General features: G+C 40.5%; 1 protein-coding gene and 2 long non-coding RNA genes across 3 annotated transcripts; all 3 read right to left on the bottom strand.

Annotated features, from left to right (window-relative positions):
* Nucleotides 1-4,589: 4,589 nt before the first annotated feature.
* On the bottom strand, nucleotides 4,590-5,462 carry LOC134176620 (uncharacterized). The gene is made up of 3 exons (XR_009969302.1): nucleotides 5,236-5,462; nucleotides 4,864-5,037; nucleotides 4,590-4,809 (listed from the first exon to the last, which is right to left on the bottom strand). It is a non-coding gene; the product is annotated as an uncharacterized LOC134176620 (long non-coding RNA).
* A 5,188-nt stretch (nucleotides 5,463-10,650) lies between these two features.
* Nucleotides 10,651-12,001, bottom strand: LOC134176508 (ATP-dependent DNA helicase RecQ-like). Its single transcript, XM_062643176.1, has 2 exons — nucleotides 11,523-12,001; nucleotides 10,651-11,401 (listed from the first exon to the last, which is right to left on the bottom strand). The coding sequence occupies exons 1-2, from the start codon at nucleotides 11,999-12,001 to the stop codon at nucleotides 10,651-10,653; spliced, it is 1,230 nt and encodes a 409-aa protein (XP_062499160.1).
* A 4,898-nt stretch (nucleotides 12,002-16,899) lies between these two features.
* LOC134176195 (uncharacterized) lies at nucleotides 16,900-17,929 on the bottom strand. The gene is made up of 3 exons (XR_009969266.1): nucleotides 17,777-17,929; nucleotides 17,682-17,723; nucleotides 16,900-17,619 (listed from the first exon to the last, which is right to left on the bottom strand). It is a non-coding gene; the product is annotated as an uncharacterized LOC134176195 (long non-coding RNA).
* Between the last annotated feature and the right edge of the window lie 6,657 nt (nucleotides 17,930-24,586).

The following is a 24,586-nucleotide window of genomic DNA, read 5'->3' as shown; positions in this document are numbered from 1 at the left end:
ATTACTTCGTTCATTTGTTGCACGGCTGTCCGATGATTGATGGTGTCCCATAACAAGGGCTACGCTTTCTATATAAAGTAAAAGTGAGAACGGATGTCGCGTTAGCACAAAACGTTTCGATGACTGGCTCCGGCAGAGAACGCGACACAGCAAGCGGCTGAAGTGTTGAAGACGGCGGTGATCTCAAGAATGCTTTACGCGATGACATTCTTCAGGAAGTACAATCGTTTGCGAACAAAATACCATTGTTTACTGTTACGCCAGCTTCAGGAATACTCGTTGCATGACTGTTTGAAACTGTCTGTGGGCATAGAACCTTAAGTATCGTATGGAGTAGATACTGATTACGTGGAGAATAGCTCCTAAGACGACAAAAGTGAAGCCGTAGAATAGGTGTACCTGTCTAGCTTTGAACCCATCGCCACTGAGACGCAATCAATGGTAGCACTCGAAGACGAGTAAAACGAACGACTATTTGATTTATCGTGGTATTAAACAGTTTAGGCTGATATTCTAAGTCATATAGGGGAATTTTGTCTGGGGAATAAGTTGACAAAACTGCATCACTGAAACCCCAGTATTCTCTGGCGACTGCCTAGATGTGTGTGTTATGCATACTGCATACAGCAGAACTATGGCATTGCCTAGAACTGATCCTCCTCCAATTCGTGAGAAACAATACTAATTGATTCCACCAAAAATGCTGACTTCAACAATGGATTTCTGTGCTGCACAGGAGATATACAGATAAACTTCTTACTATCAATTAGCAAGATGGTGTAAACTGGCTGCCATGCCTTTTGTCAGCAGTTAGAATATTCTGTACCAACCACTCTAGACATTGTTCAGTGACTAGAGAGCATAAATTTTAGATCAATTGAATTTATCACTACATGTTCACTTCTACAAAGTCTAAACACAACCTACTGTCTTCTTTCACGTTTTCCTATGCCAATCTCATCTTTCTTGGTTTTCCCAACTGATCAGCCATCGCACTGTCTCAATCAGTATGCACGGTATTCGTCTCAATTTCGGTGCCCGGTATCCTAACCGAAATGCTCGCACAATCGTGGCTCATCTTCAAAGCAGTCTACACAACACGAAAGAATCATGCACTTGGGACTTCCCATCGAGATCTTTTAGTCTCTTGTTACGCCCACTTTATCGTCTTTGTTTGTCGTGTTCGGAAACTGAAAGAACCTCATACCGTCATTCACCGTACTATAGCACGCAGCTGCCACACATCGTCTAACCATTATAACAGTAGTACACGCTTGACTCTTGTGTGTTAGCTATTTCACTTGCGCTAAAGAGACTTTCGTTCTCACTTTATGTCATGTACACGCCCACAAACTGCTCCTAATCAGTTAATATACCTTAATTGTAAATTGCAATATTTAAACTTGTACAAAGAGTATGACAACTGCAAATTTAGTCGACAATCTTGCTAAATTAATTTTTGTAAAAACACCTTTTATAAAAACAGTTTTGTGATCATTTTTTACTATACATGTGCCTTCTTGACAAATTAAACGTTTACTTAACTATTACACTTTTAATGCCTATATTTGCTTAAAACTGATATTCTTTAATGGTTTTGTAAAGTTATGAAATGATATAAAATGTAAAGGAATCAAGTTTGTCTATTTCTAACGAACCTTTGCATGAGACAGGATCAGATGGGTCTCAGAGCGGAGGCAGTGTTTGAGACACATTTACGTAAATTGATGCCCTTCCTCTTGTAGCTTTTCTTATATGCAAAGGTGATAATGCTGTTTACTGTTAGGTTGTGCTTTGGTACAATTCCATTTTCTAATTCGAGTTCTTGGCATTTTATAACTGAAAAATTAAGTTGCATTTGTCAGCAATATTATTAGACTTAACATGTACTTATTTACTTTGACATGTTGGAGGTTGATTATTGATATATCTACTATTTTTTCCCCACAATATGCGTTACCCGCGTTCTTCAGTCGGTAGCCATAAGAGAACGAAAAATTACCTTGTTGCTATTTCCTTCAACTCTTCCATGCTTTAACAAAGGCATGTGACCGCTCAAAAATTCTATAATAAAGCCAAGTTTTTAAACATTGAGTTGAAGTTATTCTAATAATCAACTTTGGAGATTATTTCTCCTTTTCATTCTGCGTTTGAATTGCATGTTATCTTGTTCTGGCCTTTGATCAAGTAGCCGCTATCGTGTGTATAGTTGACTGTACTGCCAACTGGCTGTCTTGTCTTGTTAGGCAGCTTAGTAGATGCGTTCTTTAACTTCTCTTGCGGTACGTCACATGAAGGAACTACAAAATTTATAAGGTTTGTTGATTGCTGTGAAAGCACACCTTATCAGGTGAGTTTGATGTGTTAACTGTAAACTTCACACAAGGAAGCAAACCGGCAAAAAATAGTGTAAGAGATGAACACAACCTCCTTTCTGTTCCCGTAAACATGAACTCGGAGGTGAGTAATGAAGTAGAGGTCACACAAGGTGTGCTCATTAGAGCACTAAGAGCTGCTCCAGTTGGACCATGTTATACCAAGTATCTTAAATGGTTCCAGTTGCAGATCCGTTTGTTTTACAAGATAATTGGATAATAGCCATTGCTCCATCCGTTTGTGTTTGATATTCACAAGTATTATCCTTCCGTTTCGTTTATAGGAAAAGCTTAGATAATTCAATAAACAGAAATGCCAGACCCAGCGGTTTCTAACGATACCGAGATTTCGATAACGATGATATTTCGTCAAAATGAATTTCCCGTCAATATTACATTTTATACGATAAATAGATCTGAAGTTAATATGAAATACTTTCTTGTCTACTGCCATTAGTAGTGAGCACTACTTGTCTACATCTTCATCTCTACAGTACACTGTAGAAGTATCGGAACTGAAATAGCACAGATTTCTAACATTCAAACAATCACAGAATTCTATCATTCAAACATTGAAACAAAGCACAAACAACAACGTTAAATTCCATTTTTCTATCCAAGCGAGAAAGCATTGAATTGTCGTGGCATCATTTCTTTAAGTGTAGGTTTTCAGTTCATCAAACTTTTCAGTTTTCTCACCACTTGCATATTGAATTATGTAATACTTTTCAGATGTTATCTGCTTTTTGTTGATTGTGGCACCTTTCACAACAACTAGATATTTCGTTCCTGAGTTGAAATGAGGACATCTCATGTTGCATCCGTCCACCGTGCTTTCAACAGTCGGCAGTGAAAGTGTCTCGGCGTTCTTATATCTCGATACTCGTTGACCTTGCATATTCTTTGATTGTAGTTTAAGACCGACGAACACTTTCCCTTGCTTTGTTTCTTGGTCAGAAGAATCGATATCTAATACTGAATTATTGATATCAATTAAACTTGACATCAGTTATACTCATATACTCCAACTGATCTAGCTCGCCTTTGCACTGATCTTTCAGAGTGTTTTTACAGCAATCTTCTGAAATTTCAAAATATTGTGAAAATCAATACGAAATGTGGTAGAATAGTGCTGTTGTCTACCTGCAGACATATCTGCTCCATGGGTGGCGCCAACACCGTTGCCTGAAACATATTTGCACATTATTGATTGACACTTAAGTTACTGCAGTGTCTACATTTTGCTTCGCATGCCGGATTTGTCACGAAATTGTTTTCATTTCCAAAACAGCCTGAATAGTAGAATTCCTTGCATTTTTCTTCTGCCACGTTGCAATAATAACGTAGCGGACGGAATTTGCACAAGCCAGGATCCATTGTAGATAAGCAAGGATTAACTGCATAAAATAACTGTTATAAATCGTATATATGGTGGACGAATAGCATTAAAATTGATCCTACATTTGACGCAAACGTCTTTGCAATTGTCCAATGTAAAGAAACTGTTGTGTCCTTTGTAGCACAGTCCGTGAGCATTCCTTTCGCACTCTGATGTTGCAGTATTGTAATAATATCGATAGACAGTGACTCTACACTCATTTCCAGAAACAGGTGTCGGTTGAGATTCAGTACAAACTCCACCTAATTAATATTAAAATATGAAACGGTAAACATTGCCATTTATTTTGTACCATAACGACATTGTCCTTTAGCTATAGCCGTCGTTGTGTCTCTAGCGCCGTACTTTTTGCAGCTGGCAATTTTCATACGACATACGTTGTTGTGAGTTTCTGCATCACTAGAGCACACCTGAGTTAAATCTGACGGGCATTGGACTGCTTCTAGGCAGACCAGTTCTGCCCTTTCGTTTCGAACGACGCAATGTTGAGCAGACCCGTTTTGCGGCCCGAGCTTAGTGCAAACGTCTATTGAGAAACAGTCAATTCGGCATTCGACCAATGTTAGTCTAGAAAAACTCACGTTGACATCTTGGTTGTTTTCCACTCCACTGTCCATGCGACATACAAAATATTTTAGAATCGCCATCTACTAACTCGTAGCCATCTTATCATGTGAATGTGACTATGGACTCAACTGTAGAGTCCCTGCCATGGACAGATCCGTTGTTGATCTTTGAGGGTGGAGGAGGGCACGTTTTTCTGATCAGCCCAACTAATACAAACTACTTTTTATTACAGAAAAGTAAAGTGTGTGTACCAAATGTTTGCGGTAGTTGGCTCGAATTCCAGTTGCCTATCTTTTCGTAGACTGATTTCGGTGTCAAGCATTTGAGGTGAAGGCTACCTTTCAGGTAGTAATCAGGACGAGGCAGGAACGTAACGATATCACCCACGCAAAACCTTCCCGTAGAACATTTTTTTCACTTTCGTCCATAAGCGAGTTGTATTATACGTCAGATGCGGGCAAAAGACCCCTACAATACAAAAAAAACCTGTTTCAAAATAATCATTACATTAGAGAAACTTACTTTTGCATGTTGGTGGGGGTGGAGACCATTCTGCTTTAGCGTTGCATGTTATATCAAATTGGCCTTTCATGTAGTATCCAGCATCACATCTACACCGAGCAACTCCCTGATAGCGATAGTCGTTTCCTGAACATCGTCCATTGGATGGATCAATGGGTTTGCCGCAGTTGACCGCTAAGAGACAATAGAGCAAAAACCATATCTTACTTGGTCATTTGTATGACAGCTACTGAAATCTATAATTAGTGTTTCACAAATATCAATATAAGCAAGAAAATCTTGGGTTATGATGACGCTATTGATTATAATATCAAAATCCTTTCTGCAGTCTGTTATTCAATACAAGAAACAACTTGAACGCGTACATTATACCTAAAGCCAGCGGTGGTTGGCTGACATTCCAGTTGCCCCTGCTTTCCTAGATCGATTTCTGTTGCAGGCAGGCGAGGTAAAATCCACCTGTTAGGTAGTATCCGAGAAGAGGCGAGAAAGTAATAATATCTCCTATGCAATATTTTTGCGTGGGGCAGCTCGTTGCTTGTTTACTTCTTTTGACGTTCATCGATAAACGAGTTTTATCATAATGCAAGTTAGGACAATAGACTCGTAGAGAAAGAACATTGAATTCGAGAGTGTTGTTGTTATATTAGTAAACATTACTTTGGCATTCTGGTTGTGATGGAGACCACACCTCTTTATGGTTGCATGTTATCTTTCTGCTGCCTATCATAAAGTATCCGGCATTGCATGTACACTGAGCAACTTTCTGATAGCGAGAGGAGTTCCCAGAACATAGACTACTATGTCAATGCTAGGTATAGCCACTAGTCTCAATAGTTTTAGACAATGATTGTAGATCGAGTTCTACCGTGTCACTCGATTATCTCTTGGATGTCATTGTCGGCGCGTACGTTCACATTTGCAGTCAAGCTGCGGACGAGGAGGCACCGGCACCTTGGGTTTTGGCAGATGGAAACACGATTGGTAGTTTCGTGTCCGACAAGCTGTCGTCGTCAGCTACATCGCTCCCAAGTTCATTTCGCATTACTTTTCTGAGCTCTTTCATGTCGTCGAAACCGCGAAGAGACAGCGGATGTCTGTCGTCTGACCACGTAGCCTTGCAAAGTGGGCAACGCCCGCATTGAGAAGTGCAACGTTCGCAGCCGAGTCATTGTCGTCAGCAAATAGACACTGTTATCGAACCTCTTATGAGCAGGTGGCAAATCTTGCAACGCATCATTCTTGGTGCTATTGTCTATGCTTTCGATTTAGTTCATCGTTTAGATAACAACCAATGGCGAGTCACTTGCTCCATCTTGTCTTCAATGTTCTCAAGTCGCTCTTGCACTCGTTCGAAGCTGGACACAAGGCGGCCGAGATGAGTTAGCGCATCTTCTACTTCGCCGTCGATCTTGAAATGGATATCCATATCCGGAGATGAGGCATGAGTTCTCGCGCTCAAAGACTGCAGCTGGCCGTAAGTACACGCTGTTGACAAATCGGTGGCCAATGAAGCTCGTTTTTTTATCGGAGCCGTCTCTCGTATAGAATCGAGGTAGCACTTCAGTGAGTCATAGTCCGACTGGAGTGGAATCTAGTCCGGTGGTCTGGGAAAAGAGTTACCTAACCTCATGCATGGCTAACAATAAACGTCAAAACAAATAGCATTGCAGCTCTAGAAGAGTCCGAACCACCGCTCATTAGTAATTGGACGGGTCGACTGCTCTCTCACATGTATGCATGGATGCACAGTATAGTCTCGCGTTGCCAGATGTTCGCGTGCAGGGGGAGGGGCGTGCCGGAAGGAGGGGCGAGAAGAACGCCTGGACACAGTGGCCGGGTTTTGTTTGCGGCTGCTATGCATGACGTCATGTATGCATGACGTCATGAACGTGCGCGCTTGATACTCAGGTCAGCGTCTTCAGCTCAAGCTCGTTCTCAAGTAAAACGGTTTACCAAAGAGTCTGGTATCAATCTTCCTGGCACTAAAAAATAAAGGTACGACACACCAATCAAACAGACGTTTCAGAAACTTGTACCCAAGAGCACATCATCCCCATTTGTGGCTGTAGGTGTTTGGTTAGCTAAAGTCTATAGTAAGCTAATAATATATATAACGCTATGCAGGTTCTTGTAAAAGGAAAATTGAGATCACATGCTTATGCAATTTCACGGTCACCAGGCATGCAGAGTCTTGCTAGTAGGGTAGAAAGGAGGTCACATAGAACAATTGCTCGACGAGCAATGAAAAACCCTAGGGTCAAGAAAGAAGTGTTTAACCTTCTTACGATGGCTTTGGCAAACGTCATGACTTGTCTTTGTGCCAAAAGAAGCAAATCTTCACTATGAGCAACTTCATCTGAGGCTCTAGCTGACTTTTCTTGGGGGGTGCTGGTATCAGAGCTAAAGACAAAAGCCCCAACACTCTTTGCAGTTTTGAAGGCTTGCACTGATGGTATTGACCAAGAAAAAAGGAATGTTCAGTAAACAACAAAGACGGAATAGAAGCCATCGTGTGTCTGGTACTACTGTTCTTGGTGTATGTGCAGCCATACTTCTTCGACACCGAAACAACTGCATGAATGCTTTGCAGCGATTAATTTTACTGATTCTGCACAATTGTCACAGTTCAAAGCAGGTAAATCCAATTCCACCCAGACATGTGCACTCTTATGCATTGGTATATGTTTACATATTATTATACACATTTTATGTTTTCTTACACACACACACACACACACACACACACACACACACACACACACACACACACACACACACACACACACACACACACATCGAATCTTGATTTCTTCCTTGTATAGAGGACGTACAGAACACCTTTCCATTATCTACAAAGGAAGATCATTTTCATTGACTTGTTTCTGTTTCATTTGTACTTGTTGCAGGTGTACAAAAGACTTCAAAAGATGCTTTTGTCATTGTCTCGACAGAGCACTTTGAGATACCTTGATTGCCTTGGCAAGAAGTATGATGATGAGGTTTTGCATTGGAGACAAACTATTGAGAGTACCATGGAAGCATCAAAGGTGTAATCATTTGCGTAATTAACTCATAACTTAACTGTTGTGACTCCATATTTGTTTGTAGAGCACACTACAAAAACCCAGTCAAGAGGCAGATATAGAAGAAGCCATAGCAACAGACATGATGCAGCTAACAGCTATTATGTCGTCTACTCCTGCGTCTGATAAGCCTACTAAAAATTCGCATCAGTCTGTTAGGGCTCACTTCTACATACAAGAGGCTGATGACAACACTCCTCTTCCTTGGCCAAGTGAATTTTCATCTACGTCTCCTTCAGAAGCTTCTGCAACTAACTCTGTTTCAGTGTCTTCAGAACCCGAGGAGCAGTTGACTGAAGAGCAACCACGGAGCTTACCAACATACAAATTGGTAGGAGACAACATTGACAAGGAACTCCGTCCCTATCATATGAGAAGTGACTATCAAACTTGATCTCTTCATTATTTCCACACTTATGCAGTCAGAGATCGTGTTGACTTGAGTAGTCTAAGTGACCAGAAGTGTCTTCCAGATGTCTGTACTATCCAATTGTCAGCTTCTTCCAACGCCAGTGGATGATGAAACTAATAAATCAAACTTTACAACTCTGATCGCTCGTGTACTTTGTAAGTATATGCCATTTTTCTCAAGTTTTGGAAAAGCAGCAGGAAGACATATTCCTCATGAATTTTCTGCACAAATGTCGTTGAAGTCACATGTTGTAAGTTTCATGTTTCTGCACTTTGGCAACGACAATTACGTGTGTGTGTGTGTGTGTGTGTGTGTGTGTGTGTGTGTGTGTGTGTGTGTGTGAGTGAGCGTGCACGCGTGTGATTATAGTAAATGTTCTGCTTAAAAGTGTTGATACGCAGGAATAATATGCTCTTGTGCCTTTTAGGTTCCTTTGGGAATTGAACTCAAGTCTGAACAGAAATTAGAGGAAATGGTGTCTATTCTTGACAAATTGCATTCCTATGTTCCTAAAATACCAGAAACGGAAGAAGTACTTGTAGAGGGTTGCTCTGAACCAGTTGAACTAACGAAACACAAGTTTTTTAACATTGGATTAGGTATGAACTCTGTCAATTAGATGTTGATGGTGTGACACCTAAAATGTCCATCATAATTCTTGAACCTTGCAGGAGGAGATCAGATGACAGCAGCAAGAGTAAGAGGAAGCCAGCGGCTCATGAGCAATTCTAGCACAGATGTCGATCGTCTAGAAGGAATAACAGCATTGGTTGAAGACTGGCATGCCAAAGTAGTTCTTCTTGGGGTAAGCATAACTGTTTGATCGTTGCCTGCATTATTGTATTTGATGTAGTAGGTTGACCCTAATGATCACTTATTAATCATTTCTGTCAATTATAAGTGTCTGGATAAATTAATGAATGGTGTCAAGCTCCTAATTTAGTCAGCAACTGCACCAGAGATCACAAGATATTATTTTAGCCTGCTTGTGGGGAGGTCGCATATGTTTTCTTGCATATTCTCTTCCCCAGGAAACAAAAGTTACCTGATCACAGCAATGCATTGTAGAAGTTGCAATCAAATTTCACATACCATTTGTTCTTTTTTGACAGGTCATCTGGAAGCGATTGTACTCTGCTGCATCTGGAGCAGATAGGGACACCCTGTTTCAACTCAGGAACTTGATAAACAGAAGAAATGTGAGGAAAGATCTATCACAAGATGTCCATGCCTCTCAGGATATTTTTATGACTGTAGTAGAAAGTCACATTCTCTGTGCTGCCATGGATGTGTTTCAAATGTCAACACTTAATGATAATCCAACTTCTGTTTTCTTTCCAGAAGGCTCAAAAGAGTTAGAGCCATGTCAGCAATTAGATGTGCTACTGCGTGCAGTTCGAGAGATTGTTGATAGACATGTAGACATTTCATTCGCACACATTTTGGAGCAAACTACCTCAGCACAGTCAGTGGACACAATTTATGAATACTCAAGTGACGTGTTGTCACTTGAACTGTTGTTTATGGAGTTTGTGGATGCGATTAGGGAAGGAGATGGTTCAAGAATTCTACGATGTTGGCGTTATTTCCTCCCCATCTTTCGAGCTTCGAATAGTACAAATTACTCTATAGAGGCTTTCACACTACTAGCGCAAGAAAAATTTCTTCTCAGCCCAAGGATGGCATTTCAGTTGAAGTGGACTCGCACAGTCAATACCCATGGACGCCCCGGAAAGAACATACCATGTGACCTACATATGGAACATCTAAATCGTGATGTGAAAGCTTCTCTGTGTGATCTTGGATCAAATGTTACCGATTTGTCAGTTCAGCTCATTGGCCGCTGTATTGGCAAGATATATCCCATTTTGCATCAGTTTGATGTTGTTAATAATATACCAGTTCAATCTGGTGGTAACTCACATCGCTCTTCTCAAGCAGACTTAGACAGAATTATAAAACAGCCATTCACGACATCACAAGTATTCCATAAACAAGCAGGCCGAAGTCATCGTATCGTCACTTTCCAGCTTTCAAAAGTAACCTCATGCGGAAAGTTTCTCTACCTAATTTAAAGTTGTGGATGCTGTCCCAGTTCAACAAACTCCTGAGATGTCGATGCAATACATAAATGTGTACCACATACACTGTATAAGGTGTTTGTTTGGCATAGCATTAAGTAAATTACATTTCAGCAAGAGAGTCCAAGTTCAAATGCAATGCATAAAGGAACTCATACCTATATGCCTATATTTGGTAAGAGGACATCACAACTGTTAAAAGATATATTCACAGCAAATCACATACATCACAACATGGAAACTGAGGACTAGTTCCTATTTCTTCTGAACTGTGAAAAAGCCCCAGCAACAACCTCCTTCTACAGATGTCTTTGTTTCCACAATAATCTTTTATATCTTTATACACATTTCGAGTAATCAGATCAGGACCACCATGATACAAAACTGCATTTGCTGGTAATCCATCTCGACCTGCACGTCCAGTTTCTTGCAGATACAGCTCAGCATCTTCAGCAAGCACCCAGTTTATAACTGCACCTACATTAGGACAATCAAGACCCATTCCAAAAGCTACAGTGGAGATGACCACTCGCAACTGCCTATGGGGGTCACAAAATGATCCAATAATTGACTCCTTGATATCTAGACGTGTGCACCAAGTAAACATATCTTTCAGGCGAAACCTAGGCAAGTCAGGTGTCCCCATTGGCTCAGTCATCTCTCTTCCAAGTCGACTCTTCATAAACAAATAAATTGAAGAACAAGAGTCATAGCTACGACAAAAGATGATTGATCGTGGTAATGATTGGCGATGGGAGCGTATTTTCTCAACAAGAGGAGCAAATGTCTCTTCTAAAGTGCCTGGATTATGCTGAACAGAATATTTGATATTGGGCTTGTTGGGTGATTCAGCTACAACAACTGAGTCCAGCATGCCAAGAGTCTTACATATTGCTTTACGTGTGGTTACAGTGGCTGTTGCTGTTAGTGCCATCATGTTTACTCCTCTAGGAATCAAACTTCTAACCTATCCAATATTCGAGAATTCTTTTCGAAAGGTCTCTCCCCTAAATTGTATAAATATTACCAATAACTCGTAGTGTAATGTCACTCAGTTTTCAAGACAAATTGAAACCTAACCATTTTTTCACACAGTGAGCTTCATCAATTGCAACAGCCACCAGATTTTCTTGAAAGACGTGGCTCAGCAACATATCCCGCACCCCCCAACGTCTTAGCATAGTTTCAAGACTCATAAAAATTAGTTGGTACTTCATATCGGCGACAGCACTGAATTGGTCTTCTTCATTCACGTAGACGGCGCTCACGTTGTGGTCGCGAAGCGATCTAACTTGATCTTTTATTAGCGCAATCAAAGGACTCACCACAATAACTAGTGACTGTTTCTCTCGTTCTTTCTTTTGCAAGAAATCAAACACAAGCGGTAGGATAGCGTAACACTGCGACTTGCCACCGCCGCTGGGAAAGGACACAAAAACATCTCTACCTCCAACGAAGTGTTTCACTACCTGTTCCTGTAAAGTTCGAAGCTCGAGGTACCCCATAAACTTAGTTGCAAACATAATGGCAAGCGAAATCGACTCTTGATCGTATGACATTTTAGCGATTGAAGCCATGAAGTCCCGGACGTGTAGTTAAGCTACGCCCATAATTGCAGTTCTGCAACGTGATTGGTCACGCCAAGATTATGGCGTTGCCAACAAAAACCCGGCCACTGTGTCCAGACGTACTACAGGCTCCTCCTCCCCGCACGCTCCTCCCAGCGCGAACGTCTGGCCACGCGAGACTATGCACAGTATACATGACGAGGTGTTTATATGGGAGTCTCTGCAGCATGCAGCGCGGTCTTCTTTAATTTGTCTGTGCATAAACATGTCGATCACCCTAAAGCCTTGCATGCTCAACTGCACTAGCAAGCATGCATGCACTGTAGCTGGTATGTATATATATATACGTTTACGCTTTAACTAATTAACCTAATTGTTTTGGATGCATGCAGACGTAGACTTTTGGAAGGCAACGTCTTGAAGAATCTGTGCGGTACTCCAGTGTGACTACGACTCACTTAAGAGCTACCTTGATTATATACGAGAAACGGCACCGATCAAAAGAAAACGAGCTTCATCGGCCACGGCCTCGTCAAGAGCATATGGTTACGGCCAGCTGCAGTCTTTGAGCTCGAGCAATCATGCCTCATCTCCGGATATAGATATCCTTTTCAAGATCGACGGCAAACTAGAAGACGCGCTAACTCGGCCGCCTGGCGTCCAGCTTCGAACGAGTACACGAGTGACTCGAGAACATCGAGGACAAGATGGAGCAAGTGACTCGCCATTGATTGCCATCGAAACGACGCACTAAATCGTAACTATGCAGCGACAATAGTACCAAGAATGATGCGTTGCAATGTTTGCCACCTGCTCATCAGAAGTCCGATAACAGTGTCTATTTGCTGACGGCAAAGGCTTGGCTGCGAACAGTGCACTTCTTATTACGGGCGTTGCCCACTTTGCAAGGCTACGTGGTCAGACGACAAACATCCGCTGTCTCTTCGCGGTTTCGACGACATGAAAGAGCTCAGAAAAGAAATGCGAAATGATCTTGGGAGCGACGTAGCTGACGACGACAGCTCGTCGGACACGGAACTACCAATCGTGTTTCCATCTGCCACAACCCAAGGTGCCGCTGCCTCCTCGTCCGCAGCTTGACTGCAGATGTGAACGTACGCGCCGACAATGACAGCCCAGAGATCATCGAGTGTCACGGTAGAACTCGATCTACAATCATTGTCTAGCACTATTGAGTGTAGTGGTTATATCTAGCATTGACATAGTACTCTACTTAGTACAACTAGCTTTAGCTGTAGCTGACTAGCTATGACCATTTTCCTTAAAGTTGTAACCGCACACTGTTCTACATTAGCTAGTTGACTTAATTAATTGAGTTGAGTTGAGTTGACTTCAACTGGAGTTCAAAAGGCGTTGACGATAAACGTGCATGTCTGTTTACTTGCTGAGTTGGTCGACGTCATGCAAATGAGCAATGTGACCTCCTCTAGACAACCACGCTCACTCTTGTATACGGTACCGCTACATCGTACTACATCTAGAGTGTGCCCATGAAAGAGCGCAGTCTACTGCTTAAATATTAGTAGTAGGTTGACGGTTTCGATGTTTTAATTGTGTCTCGATTTTTTCTAGACGACAAACGTCGTTCTGTATACTTCGTCACCACAGTTGCCAACTCGGCGATCCGCTAATGGGGAGCTTATCTAACATAGCATTTTCCCCTTCAACCGGTTCATCTACGGTAAAGGTAGCGTGTTGTGTACAATGAACGTACCTAAACAGCTAGGAACCGCGGAAATCACTGGCTCAGCGTTGTGTGTCAGATGAAGTAGTCAAGCTGCCTACGTGGTTAGCAAGTGAACGAAGGTAAATTAAAACAAACACCTGCTTGTGTGTTGGAAATGTGATCTCCTGAGACACTCGTACGAATGGAAGTCCCGCTGAAACCCCCACTGAGATCCCCACTGAGACCACCGCTGTTTCTACTGTCTGCTGTCATTTCAATTTTTTCTTTTCTATTTTCTATTTTCTATTTTCTATTCATGTTAGAAAGATAAAAGCGAACTGTGCGTTCAAGTTTCTAGTTTTGAGCACATAGGTGCCTAAAAATCAAACTTTAAAACATCAATCTAAACATCACAAAATCAAACTTCAAATAATGAAGAACCATTTAAAAAAAATTAATATTTAAAATTTAATAAACACAAAAATTTTAATAAAAATGCTAGTAACAATTAAAAGTATGAAATAAAAAATTAAAAAATTTAGAACAGAAGTCGGTTTTACGAGTTGTTGTTAGCGTTCAGAGTAAAAGCGTAAAGTGTAAACAACGGAATACGTAAGTTAGTTAATTCGACACTACATCTTCTAAACTCAACACATCACACTAAGTCCGACAGTACATGTTGTTTATGTGTGCTTGAAGGTGTGTCTCAGCTACTCGACGCGGCTTACCTTCGCGAACGCGGTTCCAATACTGCAATTCTAAATCACCTGATTGTCAACCATTGTTCAAGTTGAGGCCGTTCCTAGTCCTGGGAGAATAGTTGCGGTAAATGTGACAACAGGATAACACACATTTCAGGTGCTTGAGGCGTGGCAACTATTAGTATTGTGATGAACCCATACAGGGGCGGATTCAAGATTTTCGGATGGGGGGTTCCATGACGTTACAAAGGGTAAAGATCAGCCACGCCTCCAGATATAAATTAGCTATTTAATCATCTCTAGCATAGAACGGAAGTATGTGTTAATTAACGAATTTACTGTACTAAACAATTTGAATTGATTTTGCAAGCCTACATGTCTTTTGCTAGACAGGCAAATGTTACCGCTCTTTCCTTCCTTTCGAAAACAGCTTCTACATATATGGTTTCATGAAATTGTGAGAGTTCTGACCATCAAATATATTTTCATGAGATGGAAAATAACTACTTTGAAACATTATCATTGCAAGAAAGTAACGAAGTGGTGGTGTTCGAGCTGAGCCAAAAAGCCACGGTTTGATTTCAACTAGCTTTTCCAGCCTTCATGTCCCGGAAAATGTGGGAGAGCGGCTCACACAGAGCCGTATCCGCCACACCTTTTTTCCTGGCTGAAAGCCTGAAATGTCTTGATTTTACAGAAAGAAGCCTTTGCAACATTTTTTGAATGTCTTGGCAACTTGAAATCTGAAAGGGCTAGCTTCTTTCAAGCGACGACTTTCTAGGGCAGCCAAACAAATATGTCAACTGACGATGTGAAGCCGTTCAGCACGCTCTTCCATGTGTTGAACTGGTGCATTGTGTCCGATGTTCGCGCCTTGTAGGCTGTAAAAAGAGGAGTATCCTACGACTCACTCATACTGTCCGACTGCTGGTACGCGATCATCGCCGCGTGATGACGTCACATAAAATTTTAGGGGGTTTCACGGAACCCCCGTAACCCCCTCTAGATCCGCCAGTGCCATAATCCACAAATTTTGAATAACATACACATCCTAGCCTTACGCTATAAACATGCAAACCTTGCTATTACACGATTCACTTTCCTTAAACATTGCAACTACTAATTCGCAATGCACATTTTCGTTAATCAATTATTTATTTGTTTACGAGAATTTCTATTTTAACTTTATATAATATTTCCAATTATTAGTTTACGACTTTTACGTTTATCCATCAATTGATGTGTATGATATCGGAGAGTACTGCAGTGCAAATGCATGGTGTCATTGACCTTCCTGGTGTTCAGCTGATGAGAAGCGGTTTATCCCGATAGAAACAGGCAAGAACAAGCTACAAGAGGATGCACACTTTATCAGGTGAGTATGATGTGTCAATTGTGACCTTCACACAGAGAAGCAAACCGGCAAGAAATAGTGTAAAGGTTGAACACAACTTAGAAAACTCGATTTCTGCTAACCCTTCTTAGTTCTTTCTACTAATCCGGACGCGCAAGAGGGCCTGGGTACGAAGCTATCCACACTCCGTCCTCGTAGTTCCAGTCTCAATTTGCCTCACATCACTTTACACAAATCAATGCGGTTTGTGAATTTTGTTTAATCCATTGGTTTAAGCGCTCCATTTGAAAGTTTGGTCGAGCTTTGCATTTGCACATTTAATTAACAGACGCCATTTCTGTATGGTTTCTTATTCGACGTTTTGTAAGGACGCGTAACTAAACAATTAGTAACAATTGTGCAAATACGATGACTGAACTGGATGATGACAATGTGGCATAAAAAGCGGTAGATGGAAATAAGCAATCCGAGGTGCAATGTCTACTAGTCAAATCTAGGTTAGGAAGCGCATATCTAGAAAAACCTAAAAGAAACTTTAAGCAAGTGTCTGTAAATATAGTACAAAATTTTGACGACACAGCCTCTAACTGTGATTTATCCTTTAATGTACCCAGTTAGATTAAGATATCTAGATAAATGACAATCTAATATCTGGAGGATACCCTATTATACTAATGAAAAATTGTTTTTATATGGCTCATAACGTCAATACAGAAATACAATCAATCTATGAAAGAACAGTCTCACTTTCGCAATTATTTGTTAATAAGCTGTCTTTTCTTCGTAATTTCAAGTGTTAGTCGAACGAAACGAAAAAGAATTCTACGTGAATCTACTTTTTATATAGTAACCAGTTACATCGAATTACGGTAAAAAATGAATAATTGGCTGAAATTTATTTTGACGGTTTGCTAAGAAATTTACAGACAAAACATATTGGTGGATTTTATTTTGGCGCTTGGACATCGTCGTTTGCTAACTGATATATATATAACTTACTGCATAGTCTCCAACTATTGCATAGGCACAACAGACGGCACGCAAGGATGACCTACCATCTTGCTGAGCCACGTGCCTGATAACGTCAACATATCACGGAGGCCAAATTAATAACGGATTTTATATGGGTGGTCGCTGTAAAATATGCCATTTCGTCAAAATAAATTTCTCGCCAATATTACATTTTATACGATAAATAGGTCTGAAGTTAATATGAAATACTTCCTTGTCTACTGCCATTCGAAGTGAGCACTACTTGTCTACAGCTTCATCTCTACAGTACAGTGTAGAAGTATCGGAACTGAGATAGCACAGATTTATAACATTCAAACAAGCACAGAATTCTAACATTCAAACATTGAAACAAAGCACAAACAACAACGTTGAATTCCATTTTTCTATCGAAGCGAGAGAGCATTGAATTGTCGTGGCATCGTTTTCTTTAAGAGCAGGTTTTCAGTTCATCAAACTTTTCCGTTTTCTCACCACTTGCATATTGAATTATGTAATACTTTTCAGATGTTATCTGCTTTTTGTTGATTGTGGCACCTTTCACAACAACTAGATACTTTGTTCCTGAGTTGAAATGAGGACATCTCATGTTGCATCCGTCCACCGTGCTTTCAACAGTCGGCAGTGAAAGAGCTTCGGCATTCTTATATCTCGATACTCGTTGACCTTGTAAATTCTTTGATTGTAATTTAAGACCGACGAACACTTTGCCTTGCTTTGTTTCTTGGTCAGAAGAATCGATATCTAATGCTAAATTATTGATATCAATTAAACTTGACCTCAGTTATACTAGTATACTCCACCTGACCTAGCTCGCCTTTGCACTGATCTTTCAGAGTGTTTTTACAGCAATCTTCTGAAATTTCAAAATATTGTGAAAATAAATACCAAATGTGGTAGAATAGTGCTGTTGTCTACCTGCGGTCATATCTGCTCCATGGGTTGCGCGAACACCGTTGCCTGAAACATATTTGCACATTATTGATTGACACTTAAGTTACTGCAGTGTTTACATTTTGCTTCGCATGCCGGCTTTGTCACAAAATTGTTTTCATTTCCAAAACAGCCTGAATAGTAGAATTCCTTGCATTTTTTTTCTGCCACGTTGTAAAAATAACGTAGCTGACGGAATTTGCACAAGCCAGGATCTATTGCAGATAAGCAAGGATTAGCTGCATAAAATGTAAGTTATAAATAGTATATATGGCGGACGAATAGCATTAAAATTGATCGTACTTTTGACACAAACGTCTTTGCAATTGTCCAATGCAAAGAAACTGTTGTGTCCTTTGTAGCACAGTCCGTGAGCATACCTTTCGCACTCTGATGTTGCAGTATTGTAATAATATCGATAGGCAGCGACTCTACACTCATTTCCAGGAGCAGGTGTCGGTTGAGATTCAGTACAAACTCCACCTAATTAATATTAAAACATGGAAGGGTAAACATTTGCCAGTTATTTTGTACCATAACGACATTGCCCTTCAGCTATAGCCGTCGTTGTGTCTCTAGCGCCGTACTTTTTGCAGCCGGCAATTTTCATACGACAAACGTTGTTGTGAGTTTCTGCATCACTAGAGCACACCTGATTTAAATCTGACGGGCACTGGTCTGCTTCTAGGCAGACTAGTTCTGCCCTTCCATTTCGAACGACGCAATGTTGAGCAGACCCGTTTTGCGGCCCGAGCTTAGTGCAAACGTTTATTGAGAAACAGTCAAAAAGGCATTCGACCAATGTTAGTCTAGAAAAACTCACGTTGACATCTTGGTTGTTGTCCACTCCACTGTCCATGCGACATACAAAATATTTTAGGATCGCCATCTACTAACTCGTAGCCATCTGAGCATGTGAATGTGACTATGGACTCAACTGTAGAGTCCCTGCCATGGACTGATCCGTTGTTGATCTTTGAGGGTGGAGGAGGGCACGTCTTTTCTGATCAGCCCAAGTAATACAAACTACTTTTTATTGCAGAAAAGTAAAGTGTGTGTACCAAATGTTTGCGGTAATTGGCTCGAATTCCAGTTGCCTATCTTTTCGTAGATTGATTTCGGTGTCAAGCATTTGAGGTGAAGGCTACCTTTCAGGTAGTAACCAGGACGAGGCAGGAACGTAACGATATCACTCACGCAAAACCTTCCCGTAGAACAGTTTTCACTTTCGTCCATAAGCGAGTTGTATTATACGTCAGATGCGGGCAAAAGACCCCTAGAATACAAAAAAACCTGTTTCAAAATAATCATTACATTAGAGAAACTTACTTTGGCATGTTGGTGGGGGTGGAGACTATTCTGCTTTAGCGTTGCATGTTATATCAAATTGGCCTTTCATGTAGTATCCAGCATCACATCTACATCGAGCAACTCCCTGATAGCGATAGACTTTTCCTGAACATCGTCCATTGGATGGATCAATGGGTTTGCCGCATATGACCGCTAAGAGACAATACAGCAAAAACCATATCGTACTTGGTCATTTGTATGACAGCTACTGAAATCTATAATTAGTGTTTCACAAATATCAATATAAGCAAGAAAATCTTGAGTTATGATGACGCTATTGATGATAATACCAAAATTCTTTCTGCAGTCTGTTATTCAATACAAGAAACAACTTGAACGTGTACCTTATACCTAAAGCCTGCGGTGTATGGCTGACATTCCAGTTGCCCCTGCTTTCGTAGATCGGTTTCTGTTGCAGGCATGCGAGGTGAGATCCACCTGTTAGGTAGTACCCGAGAAGAGGCGAGAAAGTAATAATATCTCCTATGCAATATTTTTGCGTGGAGCAGCTCGTTGCTTGTTTACTTTTTTTGACGTTCATCGATAAACGAGTTTTATCATAATGCAAGTTAGGACAATAGACTCCTAGAGAAAGAACATTGAATTGGAGAGTGTTGTTGTTATATTGGGAAGCATTAATTTGGAATTCTGGTTGTGATGGAGACCACACCTCTTTATGGTTGCATGTTATCTTTCTGCTGCCTATCATAAAGTATCCGGCATTGCATGTACACTGAGCAACTTTCTGATAGCGATAGGTGTTCCCAGAACATTGCCCATTAAAGGGATTACGGGTTTTTTTCAGTTGATTGCTAAGAGACAGAATACAGTAAGAACCACATCATACAAACTTGATTTATATGTGTATGTAGTATATAGTCACAGTCAGTGTTGCTATATATGATTAAATATTGAGTTTACAACTATATTTTAATTAAGTGTGAGAAATGTTGAATTGAAATGGCAATAATAAAGCTCTCAACCCTTTGTGCAGACTGTTATTCATGCACAGAAATACGTGCATACATATACTTAAAACTCGTTGTGGTTGGATGAAATTCAAGTTGCCAAGCTTTCATAGATTCATTCCTGTTGCAAGCATGCGAGGAGAGACACAGGTGTAGCTATCCTTGGGGCCACGGGACAGATGACCATCAATCAGCTGCAAATGGTCACTACTATATAAAATAGGTCATAATGAAAGCGAGCTACAGGGGGGAGAAATCGAAGAGCTCCATTAATGGCAACTACGTCTCTACGCCTCCGTAAGATCTTTCATCTATTTAGTACCCAAGGCGATGGGAAAAGCAATGATATCTCCTATGCAAAACTTGCTAGTTAATAGAACCGTGTTTTTCTTGTCTATTTCTTTTGACGTTCAACGATAAACAAGTTGTATCATACCGCAAGTTAGGATGATAGACTCCGACAAGAAGTTGAATTTGAGAGTTTGAAAAATTTCATTATATGAGAAGATTTTGCTTTGGCATTGTGCTGGAGATGACGATATTGGAGGAACAGTGGGCCTTCCTGCTCCTAGTTTCACCGTCTCTGCGTGAGATGTACTTTGTACTTGCACACTGAGTGTTACAAAAATTGAGTAGTTTTATAAGTGTCAGTTTATGTCCAGAAAAAAATTCAAATTGAGAAGAACCAAATGATAAAAGTATCAGAAGACCTCTCTACATACAACAGGTGTCATCTTTCTTTCTAAATTTTTCGAAAATATTATTTCTCAATTTTATTAAACAGCAGACTTGAATTACTACATTTTGTTACTGTAAATTTGATATTATGATGAAATTAGTTGCAAATTAAAGTCAATTTGGTGAATACGGTTTAGAATTTTCATATTATATCAGAAATCTAGTTTGATTATAAGAACTGGCTGATAATGTATATCTTGTTAAAATATAAAGAAATAATAAAAAACTGAATGTTATAGTTGAGGAAAACCTTTGGATGAGACAATATTTGTCTAAGACAGGAATGTTGACTGCTGTCTTTTTTAACAGCGTTTGTCACGATGACACTTATGACGTTAGAATTTTTGAAAATACGACGAAGAGAGCCATAAGATCGTGTAGAAGTGTCAAGACAACTGTAAATGTAAATGTTAGCACTAACCCTGCCGTCTGGATTACCGAGATAGAAGAACGATGTAACATTTTCAAACTCTTGTAACACACACACACACACACACACACACACACACACACACACACACACACACACACACACACACACACACACACACACACACATACGCACGCACGCACGCACGCACGCAAAAACACACAAACACGCGCACACAAACACATTCATTCATTCATTCACTGTCCGCTACTGGTGTACAAGTTCACGACTTATCTACTGATTAGAATTCAACCATCATCATTCTTACATCTCTTTTATATGGGTCACAATAAGGGACGCTTTACCGGAGAAACATTAAAGAACTTGAAAAATTCCATCTTCGTAGTCTGCGTCGTATCTTGCCAATTCATTGGAGTAAAAAGAGTGACAAATAGTAAGGTTCTGAAAAGATCTGGTATGACAGGGATTGAATGTATGACAACAAAACCACAACTACAATGGGTCGGTCATGTCACAAGAATGAATGACAGAATGCTACCAAAGCAAGGGTTCTATGGACAGTTGTTAAATGCTAAGAGAAGAACTGGTGGCCAAAAACTTAGATATAAGGACATGCTGTGTCATCATCTGCAGAATGTGGGCATCAATCAAGACAATTGGGAGTCAATGGCGTCAGATCGTTTGGTTAGGAGGAAGAAAGTGTCATCTGGTCTGAAGAAGTTTGAGGATGAAAGAATGAAAAAATTAGAAGAACGACGACACATAAACGAGTAAATGGCACAAGGAGTAATTACAAGTCAATATGTGTGCGCCATCTGTCATCGCGATTGTCATTCTCGTATTGGTCTCTATGCACATGAACAAGCACACAAGTGATGGTTGAATTCTAATCAGTAGAGAAGTCGTGAACTCGTACACGAGTAGCGAACAATGATGTGTGTGTGTGTGTGTGTGTGTGTGTGTGTGTGTGTGTGTGTGTGTGTGTGTGTGTGTGTGTGTGTGTGTGTGTGTGTGTGTGTGTGTGTGTGATGCGCTCGTATACGTTTACGTGTGTATACACACACACTCACAATCACACACATATACACACACACACACACACACACACACACAAACACACACACACACAAAAACACACACACACTCACACTCACACACACACACACACACACACACACACACACACACACACACACACACTCACACTCACACACGCACCGACACCGACACCGACAACGACACCGACACCGACACCGACACCGACACCGATACACACAGAACACACACACACACACACACACACACACACACACACACACACACACACACACACACACACACACACACACACACACACACACACACAGGGACACCTACAGAAACATTCACAGTCATTAAGTAGTACCTTCACATTTTGGTTTTCCATTTATATATGCCCATTTATTTCCTCTCTGGCAATAAGCGTTGTGGCTATTTAATAGTTTGTACCCGGCATTACACAAAAAGTTTATCTCCAGTCCACTTTTTTGTATCTGGCCGTTTTCTAGACGAGACATCGAAGTGCAATTCAAAACTGTAACGCGAGAAATATTAAATGCTTTCAACCTAATAAAAATATTGACCAATTTTAGGACTGTACCTTTACAAACAATCTTTCCTTCCCATTGTCTATTCGAGCTGTAAATTTGAACGTTGTTACCTTCATTTTCATAACCTCTATCACAATTATACTGGACGACACTTCCAAATTGAGTATTTGTTTTGTCCGACTGTGTAGAAAAAGCGTTTCCTATTCTAGCTGATGGTGCAGCACACGAAACAGGCTCTGTTCAGATTACAAAACCAATGTGTATACTCATTCTGCTAGAAACGAGAGATTTTTCTCACCACAGGCAGGTAAAGGTGAAGACCATTTGCCGTAAGTCAGACACGTAATACGTTGAGGAGACGCTGGTGAGTAACCTGGCACACAAGTGTAGCTTGCATTTGAGTTAATTGATACTTATTCAAACGAGCACGTGGAGAAATTTACTACAGAAGGACTTTCACATTCCGTAACTGCAAAATAGACTTGATAGACGAAATCACGCAAATACGCATGGCATCAACTCACTCGCCGCAACTTCAATTTCACATGCTTGAAGCCACAATTCGCTTTCTTTCTGTAGTCGGAGAGAAGAAGAAATAACTCCTTTGTCACAATCGAATGTGGGAGTTTGTCCTTGACTCTCATTATATATTTCACCACATTGATGATCTTGACCTTTTTCATCTGCAACTATCGCCTTCAATCCGTTTTGCCACTTTCGTCGGTAGTTCCGAAGATAGAGCTTAACTGATATCAAATTGTATTTATTTGAAAGCAGGACTTGAAGTCTACTACGTGATGACCTGGTTGATGATGCACAATACCAGAAACTCTCTTTTCCAGGATCCGTAGGTATAATCCCGTCAATTGCGTTTTTTGCTACAGCTGCATTTTCGCCTCTTTGAAAATCGGTCGGATAGAGGGTTATGTTCTTAACGATTTTTTAAGTATAAATTTTCCACTAACACAAAATTTGATAATATTGCAAATAAAAGGTACGAAAGTACAAATAGCTGTAAGATGCTTGCTGTTTTACTTTGCCTTGATCTTCAGTTTTGCACAAAGGACGGGAACCAGTATTGTCTGGATTTCTGCAATAAATTCTGTTTTCACCATCTAATGCTGAACATTTTTCTCCTCCTTCAGTCATTGACTGTGGACCAACAAACGTTGTTCCATTGTCAACCGCATTGTAGCACGCAAAGTAGATACCTAATATTATTTAAATTTATATTCACACAATGTTTGACTCGAATTAGAAAACCTGTTTCTGCCGATGACGTAACTGACGTAACCAACAAATAGTACAACAGAGTAGCACACACTTACGCCAGTATTGTTTCCTGTAAATTCGTAGTACAAATATTTCTATCGTTTTTCGCATACTGTTACAGCGACTATACACTACATGTTGATGCTTAGCTTCTAGAACAGCATGCAGCAGCAGATAGAGTTGACACAGCCCATGTAGTTACTACCAAGGGCGTAGCAACACACCTCGACTTACCTTAACAAACAAACTCGACGACTAAGCTGTAATTGAGTTGATGTGCGACCGCTGATCAAGATAAGGACGAAGTAATGACCTGTTTATCCGGGTAAGAATCACCTGAGGGGAAGTGACAAACGTATGTAACGCTCATCAGGTGAGTGTGGCAGTTGAACCCAATCAAACGACAGTGCAAACAATGTTGCGAATGACATGTACAAACTAGCTGAAGGGCATGGTTTAGTATGTGCCTTCTCATATCCTTGTAGCAACTCATCTAACCTCCACCAACATCAAAATAGGTGGTAATAGTTTTCGCCTTAATTTATTCGCTCTGCTCGCAAACCAAACCGTGGGCTCGCAGTC

The sequence above is a fragment of the Corticium candelabrum genome, chromosome 2, assembly GCF_963422355.1.
Source record: "Corticium candelabrum chromosome 2, ooCorCand1.1, whole genome shotgun sequence".
Taxonomy (NCBI): Eukaryota; Metazoa; Porifera; class Homoscleromorpha; order Homosclerophorida; family Plakinidae; genus Corticium; species Corticium candelabrum.
This window is presented reverse-complemented; position numbering and strand designations above follow the sequence as displayed.

Coding starts and splice junctions, on each gene's coding strand:
- LOC134176508 (XM_062643176.1), bottom strand. CDS start 12,001: ATGTCATACGATCAAGAGTCGATTTCGCTTGCCATTATGTTTGCAACT. Junction 11,402..11,522: donor GCTCACTGTGTGAAAAAATG/GTTAGGTTTCAA, acceptor ATAGGTTAGAAG/TTTGATTCCTAGAGGAGTAA.